At 35.1% G+C, this 11,435-nt stretch overlaps 1 protein-coding gene across 1 annotated transcript; it reads right to left on the bottom strand.

Annotated features, from left to right (window-relative positions):
• Nucleotides 1-1,538: 1,538 nt before the first annotated feature.
• On the bottom strand, nucleotides 1,539-2,880 carry LOC114378990 (protein MAIN-LIKE 1-like). The gene is made up of 4 exons (XM_028337561.1): nucleotides 2,611-2,880; nucleotides 2,120-2,452; nucleotides 1,838-2,002; nucleotides 1,539-1,727 (listed from the first exon to the last, which is right to left on the bottom strand). The coding sequence occupies exons 1-4, from the start codon at nucleotides 2,878-2,880 to the stop codon at nucleotides 1,539-1,541; spliced, it is 957 nt and encodes a 318-aa protein (XP_028193362.1).
• Nucleotides 2,881-11,435: the final 8,555 nt, after the last annotated feature.

Here is an 11,435-nt window from a genome sequence, read left to right as displayed (position 1 = left end):
TTTATAAATTTAATTTCATTTAATAACAAAAAATATAAAATACAAGGGATTTATTTAGTGAGAAAAATAAATAATGATAGTTAATCTTATCATGAAGGATAAAGATTAAAACATATAATATGTGAATTTTTTTTAAAAACATTATATAATTTTTTAAGTGATCGTACGACATTAAACTTTGATAATATTTTTATTATAATTTTGACCATTTGTATATAGTTGTATAATCCAAATTTATTCCTCTCACTCTCTTAAGAATAACTAGTCATTTCACTAGTTACCATAAACTTAATTTAGAAATAAAAAAAAGAATAATTTGAGATAATTAAGATATTTATCTATTTACTAATTGCATATGCAATGAGTGAATTCAAATCCAAAGAAAGAAAATAAAATGTTAAAAAAGTCTGATTTAAGTATGGTACTTTCTAAATTGTGTATTTTCATTTATAGTGTTATAATATATTATGGAATTAGATATAACTAAGTTTAGAGAAACTGAGAAAAAATTACAGGTAAGTAAGAGAATAAGAAAAAATTGGTTAAATTGGTAAGTAAGAGAATAAGAAAAAATAAATTTCAAAGTTAGTGAGATCCATATTGTATTATTTCAAAATAGTTTTTAGTTGTTTGCTTCAATTTGGAATCACATTCATACTATTTCGACGATTTTGGAATGAATTTGGAATCAAGTAATTTAAAATTAGGATTTTAACATTAACACTAATATTATAAACCAAAATAACTTAAAATATGCAAAAGGTTCAGTAAAAAACAAAATGTTTTCAAATTCAAGAAAAATATATACATCGTCCAAATATGATAATATCAAATGTGTAAAGAAACTATGGCTGATCCATGCGCCACCTACATCAAGACCTCACATACACAATGACGTATTCTGTGACACCCCTGACAATCCTGATGCATTGTTCCATGACCTTGTGTGTCTCTGTGCTTGTCGTGACTATCCGAAGGTTGAGCAGACGCTCCAACCTTTCAGTGATCGCATGACAAGCTTCCTGTTAAATAGAAAATAAACAAATTAGACAAATTAGTATTAAAATAATTGACGTAAATGACATTTGATACAACTAAGCAAATAGTAACACTTACCACTGCATGTCTAGGCTGGTCCACATCAGAACGGGCATGTGTCGGTGCTGCTGGTGGCTCGGGGACCGGACCTGAGGGATATGTGGCTCCACAAATGAGGCATCATGCGTCACAGGTGGATGTCGCGGCGGATCTGATTGCTGTGCCACGATCATAAATGGATGAGAAATGACGAAGAACCAGCCCATGTAATCGGGCACACACTGACCTAGCACAAGACATATCTCACCTGCTGGTGCAAGATGGTCTGAGTAGTGCATCCAATTATCGTCTATTTCTTCAAATGACACCCATGAATCGATAGCCTCTGCAGGAATACTCTAGACGTATCCGAACTGGCGCATGACCCTCTCTGGTCGGTGTCTAACGGCAACGGGCCCCCATTATAGCTGACCGAAAAAGCATGAAATAAAATCAAACTCTCAAAAGGGTCGGTGCTCCCCATAAGGCATCCAACGGACATCAGGAATCCTGAGTCGATCAAGATGCTGCCTGTACGTTGCTGTAAATATGGACTTCACAATCGCCTTCATAGTAATCCATCGACATGCATGTGGTGACACCTCATCATAGTCCGGATCAGCCATACACTTCGCAACTGACGAAAAGTGCTCATATATCCAACAGTATTACATCAAAATCATACAAATTTCAAATGAACATCTTAAATACCCTATTTAAAGCATTGTTGTAATTAACTTATGAAAAACATATTAATTACCTGTAAGAGAGTGATGTAACCAGCAAGCTGTCGGATGCTGCTCCTACAAGCATCATTCAAATGATCGTACATATGCACCAATGCAGCTGCTCCCCATGCATAGCTCCCACTCTGACTCAAGTCACGCAAAGCGTCTAAGAAGACAACATGAACATGGGTTGCACTCTTGTTAGAAAAAAGAGTGCAACCTAAAAGATGAAGAAGATAGGCACGAGCTGCAGCTGTCCAATGTCCGGCCTGACATATGCTCTGATATATATCTCGTAGCCAAGATAGGTGTACGTATGGTCCATGACAATATGCTGTCTCAGCCCTAGCTGCCTCTCTGGAGACTTCTAGTAACTCAACCAACATCAACACCGCCTCGTTGATGTGCAGAGGCTCGAAGGTATGGAAGGTGCCAATAATGGGAAGATGAAGCAGAGACATCACATCATCCAGGGTGATGCTAAACTTCCCCATGAGAAGATGGAAACTGCTAGTCTCCCTGTGCCACCTCTCCACGAACGAGGATATAAGTCCCCGATCGCCAGTATCTACTGAAAACGCAATCAAAGGACTTAGTCCTGTGGCAGTAATTAGCCCTTCAATTTCAGGAGCAGGCCTACCTAATTTCTACACATTCCTCCCATGGGAGGATAACCTCAATTCAAGACGTTCCTGAATTGAAGTATAAAGGAACAAACACTTTATTAACATAATAATTTAAAGGAACACAAATTTCAATAATAATATATACTTAAAAAATAAGTTAACTTCAATATTATAAATACCTCTTCGTTCCATACGCTGACTGCAACATGGTCAGCATACTCGATAAGCACTGATGGGTCACGCGGCTCACCTGGAAATCCCTCAGCATCATTAGCAGCGTCTACACCAGCTGCATGTACATCTGCAGCTACAACAGGGTCATCCTCGACACTAGGTGCATGTATGTCTGCAGGTACCACAGGGTCATCCTTGGCAACAGGGGCAACTTCCTGTTGCCTACGTGCCGATGCCGTAGGCCTTCGCCGCTGGGGGAGCATCATCTGAATCATGACGATCCTCTCTCCCTAGAGCTCTGCCAATAACCCTACCCAAGGCATGACTTAAGCCTCTAGTCCTAACCATGATCTGGAAATGTCTACCACAAATTCCATCACTAAACCAAACAAATTCATCACAATATTAACTTGTTCAAACAAAACAAAATTCAACAACTTATTGACTAATACACTACTTTTCCATTGCTGCAGGCTTATTATGGCTGGTCTAAATTATTGCAGATGAAAGATGATTCGAAAAATGCATTGTATATAGAGAATCTGACCAAGGAATATGTCACTAGCTATGATGATGTAACACAAATTCTGATTAAGGTAGGGACTACTGATGCATCAAAGCAAATATATTGTTGAATATTAGATGTCTACTTAGTATTTATACTTTATCAGCTTAGCTAATTAGGTATTTATATGTTGTGTAGGGCCTTTCAAACAGAAAAGTTGGAGCAACTAGCTTAAATTCTAAGAGCTCTAGATCACATATAATTTTCACTTTTGTGATTGTATCTTGGTGTAAGGTATTGGCCGCTATAATTGTATTTAAAGTGACTAGCTACAGAAGACTAATGTATTTTTTTTCTTATTTAAGATTGAGACAGATTTATCAACTTAGCTAATTGGGTCTTTATATCCTGTTTAACTCGTTTACTACAAGAATCACTTGGTGGGAATGCCAAACTCTCATTAATTTGTTCCATCTCCACAAATAACAAGTAATTTACCTGGACCGAGGAACATTACTTATTCATGTGTATGCCTGACATCTTGTAATTTGTTTGTAGTGGTAAAGATTGTATTTTTTGATCGTAGGAATAGTAGTGAAACGCTGCCCACTCCCAGGTTTGGACAGCGAGTAAGAACCATTACAAATGAACTTGTTATCAATGAAATAAAGGAGAAGGATGTTAATGATTTAAGTGATTAAATCCGGAAACTAAAGGTATTATTTATCTTCAGGACTTCAGTGACATTTTTTAATGGGTTGATACATATTTGAAAGTAAAGAATTATTTGTGTTTGCTTTGGTGCAGGAAGAACTTATTAGAGCAAAGCCTAAGGTTCATAGCTCAGATGGGAGTAAAAATGGATACCTCCAAGTACGCAATGTACGGGACAACCTTGATAATGACACTAATGAAGAGGAAAATATGGACAAGGAAGACATAAGACAATTATGCCAACAGATTGATGAATTGTGTCATAGATGTGACCAGTGGTGATGAAATTGAAAAAGAGGAAGTATGTTATGGAGAAGCAATGAGTAAGCTATGTCCTGAGGAAAGTGAGGGATCAACTACCACCTTGTATGCATCAGCAGATGACTTTGCATGCACAGCTAATGCCTCATGGACAATTAAATCTGCATTCAGGGATAGCTTTTTAGTTAGCTCATGTACTCAGTCTCCAATACTTGGAGAACCACAGTTGCCTGATTCTCTAAAAATCAAGAATGTCCAGAGGAAAAGTGTGGCTTATTCACCAAGTTGTCTTTGAAGTTGGAACAATGTAGCGGAGGAGAATATGAGTTCTAGTAATGATATATTAAGGCAATCATTTAAAGAGGGTGAGCAGATGTGATTGTCACTACGGTCAAGCAAGGTTTTTCAAGGTCTTACCGAATCCTTGGCAGCAAGCCTTCAGAGGGGATTACAGATAATTGATTATAACCAGAGAAACTCAGCATTAAACAAATCTTCAACTTTATTCTCTTTCGAGTGCTTAACCTTGACACCTTGTCCAAAAGACAAGGATGATTCTTGTGATCAAATGATGCAACATAAGAAATATTCTGTCAATGAAAGAATAGTGAACTTGAAGGCCAAATTTGGGTGGAGTGACAAAAGCTTCAGTGAGTTGCTTGCGTTATTGAAAAATATGCTTCCTAACGATAACATATTACCCAAAATTCACTACCAGGCAAAGAAGATATTATGTCTTGTGGGTATGAAGTACCAGAAAATTCATGCATGCCCTAATGATTGTATTTTGTATAAAAATCAATTTGCCGAAATGCGCAAGTGCCCAACATGTAGGGTATCACACTACAAAGTGAACAAAGGTGTGTTGGTATTTTCCAATAATACCAAGGTTTAAGAGATTGTTTGCTAGTGCAGACGATGAAAAAAACCTTAGATGACATGCAGATGGCAGAATAATTGATGGGTTACTCTGACATCCCGCTGGTTCTCCATAATGGAAGACAATTGATCGCTTGTATTCGAAATTTGGAGAGGATCCAAGAAACCTAAGGCTTGGTCTTGCTTAAGACAAAATGAATCCTTTTGGTAACTTGAGCACCAACCACAATTCATGGCCTGTTTTGTGAATGATTTACAACTTCCTCCTTGGTTGTGCATGAAGCGAAAATAAATTATGTTGTGTATAATGATAGCGGGTCCAAGATAGCCAAAAAATGATATTGATGTCTATCTTACTCCCTTGATTAAAGACTTGAGAAATTGTGGGTAGACGGGGTTGATGTGTATGATGGGAATCTTCAACAAACCTTCAGGTTACATGTAATGATATTTTGCATCATTAGTGACTTTCTAGCTTATGAGAATTTGAGTGGATATAGTGTGAAAGGACCCCACATATGTCCTATATGTGAGAAAGAGACAACTTACATCCAACTGAAACATGGAAAGAAGACAATATATACAAGACACCGAAGATTTCTGAAACCTTATCACCTATATCGGCGACTGAAGAAAGCATTTATTGGAACCATGAGATTGAAAGTGCACCGAAATCCTTAGTTGGACACTAAGTTTATGATTGGGTGAAAGACATCGTAACTATCTTTGGTAAGACACAAAAGAAGGATGCGTCTGAGAAGAACATTTGGAAGAAAAAGTCAATATTCTTTAATCTTCTTTATTGGTGCAATCTAGATGTACAACATTGTCTAGACGTTATGCATGTCGAGAAAAATTTGTATGATAGTTTAATTGGCACCCTTCTTAACATTAAAGGCAAGACAAAGGATGGTTTGAAATGTCATCAAGATTTGGTTGGCATGGGTATATGAGAGCAGTTGCACCCACAATCACAAGATCGACAAATGTATTTGCCCCCAGCATGTCATTGTCTCAAAAATATGAAAGTCCCACAAGGATACTCTTCAAATATCAAGAGCCTTGTGTCAATTAATGATTTGAAATTGGTTGGCTTGAAATCTCATGATTGTCACGTGTTAATGCAACAACTGTTGTCAGTGGCCATTCGTGGTATCTTGCCTGAAAAAGTTAAGGTTTCCATAACTCGCTTGTGTTTTTTCTTTAATGTCATTTGTAGCAAGGTCATTAACCCTCAACAAATTGGATGATTTGGAGAATGAGGCTTCCATTATCCTTTGTCAATTAGAGATGTATTTTTCACCATCATTTTTTTATATCATGATTCACTTAATTGTTCATCTTGTACGGGAGATTCGATTGTATGAGCCCATCTTTTTACGTTGGATGTATCTGGTTGAGCACTACATGAAGATGTTGAAAGGATATACAAGAATCAATATCGGCCAAAGGCAAGAATTGTTGAAAGATACATTGCTGAAGAAGCTATTGGGTTTTGATCAGAGTATATGCAAGCCGCTACACCAGTCGAGGTTCCTCAAAGTCGACATGACTACACACGGGAAGGTAGGGGTACACGAGGATTCAATGTTGCAACCATGGATTGTCAGTAGCTGTCACAAGCTCATCTATATGTATTAAACAACACAACAGAGGTGATCCTGTATATAGATGCTCACAAACAACATGTCATAGATGTTAGACAAGTGACCTAAATAACTTAAGAGGGGGTGAATTAAGTTTCAAAATTTCCCACTAACAAACTTTTAACCCCCTTCTAAATGATAGGCACAAAATGCAGAAGAAGAAGCAATAATTGATTTAATAATGTTCTTTAAACATCCAAGACAAAATTGATTGCAATAACATAAATAAGATAAGGGAAGAGAGAAATGCAAACTCGATTTATACTGGTTCGTCCACTTCCCGTGCCTACGTCCAGTCCTCAAGCAACCCACTTAAGATTTTCAATAACTTTGTAAAAATCCTTTTTACAACTTTTGAACACCCGAGGAATCCCTTTCCTTTGTGTTCAGGAAACTCACAATTCAAGAGACAACCAATCTCTTGATTACAACTTACTTTCTGAGATGAACAGAAAGATTTCCCTCTTTTAGAGTGGATAATACAATTTGATGTTCCTGGATGAACTCTCAATAGATTTGCAAGTGTTTGCCCAAGAGCTGTTGAGAGAGCATTTGACAATGAAGTTCTCTTAGAATATCTCTCTCTTAATTTTTGAAGTTAGACACATATATATATATAGGTCCTTCATGCCTTTTCAAAATGGTTTGAAGAGATGTGTCTTTTCAAAACATTTTTTCTGAATTTTTTCCCTAATAATCGATTACAGGTTTCAAGTAATCGATTACACAGTTATATTTTGAAGGGTCATGACTTTTGAATTTGAATTTCAAGAGTTCTGTTGCTAGTAATCAATTACAAACATCTGGTAATCGATTATAGGTTCAAAATTCAAAATCAAAATCCTTTTTAACAGCTATTTTTCAAAATTGTCTTCTGGTAATCGATTACACTGCTTGGTAATCGATTACCAGAGCCTTAGATGTCTTGGAAACACTTTGTTTTGAGGCAAGACTTGATCTTGAGTTAATCTTGAAGCTAGGCTTTGTTTATTGAAGCAACCTTGCATTAATTTTGAAGCAACACTTATCCTTTGAAACAACCTTGTTTGATTCTTCTTTGGCATCATCAAAATCATGTATTCATACATTCACATTCTCCCCCTTTTTGATGATGACAATCATTATCAAGTGATTTATTTTCAGCATCATCAAAACATGCATGATTATTCTTCCTTTTTTGATGATGACACTCATTATCAAGCAAATTCTTTTTGACATCATCAAATCTTACATAATTTACATTCTCCCCTTTTTTGATGATGACAACCATATGTAGGTTAGGAGCAACAACAACCAAAAAATATCTATCTGTATAGTTTACTCCCCCTTGATTTTGCAATTATTGCTTATATGAGACAGCTGAAGATTTCATAGATTTCATATATAAAAAGTTGTCTCATAAAGAATAGGTAATTTCCCTTGCTATTTTATCTTTTATCTATCTCTTCCCCTTTGTCAACATCAAAAACAAATCATGAGCAGAGAGGAGAAAACCATTCAGCAATTTATAATGAATTAAAAGAGTAGAGAATGCCATACCATACAAGTATCATTTCATGGTCTAAGAGAAAATGTTATCGCTTGTTGCAATATATGAGAGTCAAGAGTGATACCAAAAGACATTAAAACAAACTATTTTACACCCACAAAAATACATATCCATTATAAAACAATCAAAATATATAATAATAAAAAAAATCATCAAAAGTTATCAATAATCAACATAACCTTAAACACAATCGTCAAAATCAATCATCAAAGACAATCAACATAACTCTTAAACACAATCATCATAGACAATAAAAAAATCAATAAACAAAACTCAATCAAAAGCAATCATAAAAAACAATCAACATAACTATCAATCATAATCATCAAGGACAATCAAAACTCAAGCAGAAAACAAGCATAAAAACTAAATCAAAAGTTAACAATCATAGGCAAAAATAGTAAAAAATAGACAAACATTAAAATCCTCTTGTTAGATAAATGACCTTTATCACATAATTGATGAATACTTAATAAACTATGCTTAAGATCATCAATAAGTAAAGGATTTTCTATGGAGTTAGAGGGCTTTGTACCTATTTTTCCAATTCCAACAATTTTACCTTTGTTTGTTGTCTCCATAGATCACATGTTTATTATTTTTGGGAGAAATATGAATAAACTCTGATGCATCTCCCGTCATGTGTTTGGAGCAATCACTATCAATGTATCAACTTTTCTCTTATTTGCTTTTATAGTCTTTCACCATGAGACCCAGATTAATGATTTTATTTTCTAAATCACTTGAAGAATTTATGTCATTATCTTCCTAAGTGATGTATGTTTTCTTTTCTTTCTTTTCTTTGAAATTCATCTTGTCGGATTTTTCCATTCTTCTTTTAAAACAGGACAATCGAATCTCATGCGTCCAGGTTGATCGCATTCATGGCATTTTGGGGCTAAGGAGGAATCTTCTCCTTTCTTCTTTGGATTGATATTTGATTTCCTTTGATTTCTTTTGTTTCTTAGAAATTTATTGAATCTCTTCATAAAAAATCTGAAATCATCATCTTCTTCTATTTCAGTCAAGTCCTCTTTGTCACTTTCTTTTTGAATAGAAGATGATGAGGCTCTGAGTGTTATTCCTTTCCTCTTTTTATCATTCTCTTCATGTTGATGGAGTCTCATAAGTTCCATTTCATGTTCTTGAAGTTTTCCAAAGAGAGTGGCAACTGACATATTAGTGAGATCTCTTGATTCTACAATTGCTGTTACTTTTGGTTGTCATTGCCTGCTTAAACATCTCAACACTTTGTTAATGAGATCTTCATTAGGAAATATTTATCCCAATGATCCAAGATGATTAACTATATGAGTAAATCTCTTCTGCATATCTTGTATGGTCTCATATTGATACATTCTAAAGAGTTCATATTCATGTGTGGGAGTGTTTGTTCTAGATCTCTTGACATCAGTTGTGCCTTCATGGGTTACTTGTAATGTATCCCACATTTCTTTTGCATTTTTACAATTTAAGACTCTAAAATATTCATCCATGCCTAATCCAGAAGTGATTATACTTTTTGCCTTTAAATTGTATTGAACCTTTCTTCTTTCATCATCATCCCATTCTTCTCTAGGTTTTTCTATAGTTGCATTTCCCACTATCATTGTAGGAATGAAGGGACCAAATTCAATGTCTTCCCATATATTTAAATCTATGGCTTTAATAAAAATCTACATTCGGGTTTTCCAATAGTGATAACCCTCACCATTGAACATAAGAGGTTTATTAATAGAATTTCCCTCAGGAAATAGAAATTTAGATGAAACCATAATTATTCTTGAAGTTTTTAAACTTTTAGACAAGAATTCTGCTCTGATACCACTTGTTAGACAAGTGGACTCAATAACTTAAGAGGGGGTGAATTAAGTTTCAAAATTTTCCACTAATAAACTTTTAAACCCCTTCTAAATGATAGGCACAAAATGCAGAAGAAGAAGCAAAAATCAATTTAATAATGTTCTTTAAACATGCAAGACAAAATTGATTGCAATAACATAAATGAGATAAAGCAAGAGAGAAATGCAAACTCGATTTATACTGGTTTGGCCACTTCTCGTGCCTACGTCCAGTCCTCAACCAACCCACTTAAGATTTTCACGAACTATGTAAAAATCCTTTTTACAACTTCTGAACACCTGAGGAATCCCTTTCCCTTGTGTTCAGGAAACTTACAATTCAAGAGACAACCAGTCTCTTGATTACAACTTACTTTCTGAGACGAACAAAAAGATTTCTCTCTTTTAGAGTGGATAATACAATTTGATATTCCTGGATGAACTCTTAATAGGTTTGCAAGTGTTTGCCCAAGAGTTGTTGAGAAAGCATTTGACAATGAAGTTCTCTTAGAATATCTCTCTCTTAATTTTTGAAGTTAGACACACATATATATAGGCCCTTCGTGCCTTTTCAAAATGGTTTGAAGAGATGTGTCTTTTCAAAAAGCTTTTTCTGAATTTTTTCACTGGTAATCGATTACAGGTTTCTGGTAATCGATTACATAGTTATATTTTGAAGGGTCATGACTTTTGAATTTGAATTACAAGAGTTCTGTTGCTGGTAATCGATTACAAACATCTGATAATCGATTACAGGTTCAAAATTCAAATTCAAAACCCTTTTTAACAGTTATTTTTCAAAATTGTCTTCTGGTAATCGATTACACTACCTGGTAATCGATTACCAGAGCCTTAGATGTCTTGGAAATACTTTGTTTTGAGGCAAGGCTTGATCTTGAGTTAATCTTGAAGCAAGGCTTTGTTTATTGAAGTAACCTTGTATTAATCTTGAAGTAATGCTTATCCTTTGAAGAAACCTTGTTTGATTCTTCTTTGGCATCATCAAAATCATGTATTCATACATTCACAATAGATACTTACCTAAAAATGAACATGATGAGGTTGTTGCAAGAGCACAATAGAACTTTCATCAACCAATTTAGAAAACAATCTTCATAGATGACAGTGCTTCGAACACATTAAGGTTGTTAGTTGTTGGTCTAAATTTCAATGTTCCAACTTGGAAGGGATATGATATCAATAACTATTCCTTCTACACAAATTCACAAGATGATAAAAGTAGAGTGCAAAACAGTGGGGTGAGTGTTGATGCTCATTTGAATCATTTTTCTAGTGCTTTAGATAACAACCCAATTTAAGCATTCATGCCTTACTTTGGAGTGATTGAAGATATTTGGGAGCTTGATTACAGTGAATTTAGAGTGTCTGTGCTTAAGTGTTAGTGGGTAAATGGAAATATCAGAGTGTGTCAAGA

The sequence above is a fragment of the Glycine soja genome, chromosome 12 (genome assembly GCF_004193775.1).
Source record: "Glycine soja cultivar W05 chromosome 12, ASM419377v2, whole genome shotgun sequence".
Taxonomy (NCBI): Eukaryota; Viridiplantae; Streptophyta; class Magnoliopsida; order Fabales; family Fabaceae; genus Glycine; species Glycine soja.
The sequence above is the reverse complement of the archived record's forward strand: the minus strand, read 5'-3'. Positions and strand labels throughout refer to the sequence as shown.

Excerpts from the sequence above, each read along its gene's own strand:
- LOC114378990 (XM_028337561.1), bottom strand. The coding sequence starts at position 2,880 with ATGATTCAGATGATGCTCCCCCAGCGGCGAAGGCCTACGGCATCGGCA. Across the intron at positions 2,003-2,119 it reads CATATTGTCATGGACCATAC|AGTGCAACCCATGTTCATGT; the intron begins GTACACCTATCT and ends TTTTCTAACAAG. Across the intron at positions 1,728-1,837 it reads GTTACATCACTCTCTTACAG|CACTTTTCGTCAGTTGCGAA; the intron begins GTAATTAATATG and ends TGGATATATGAG.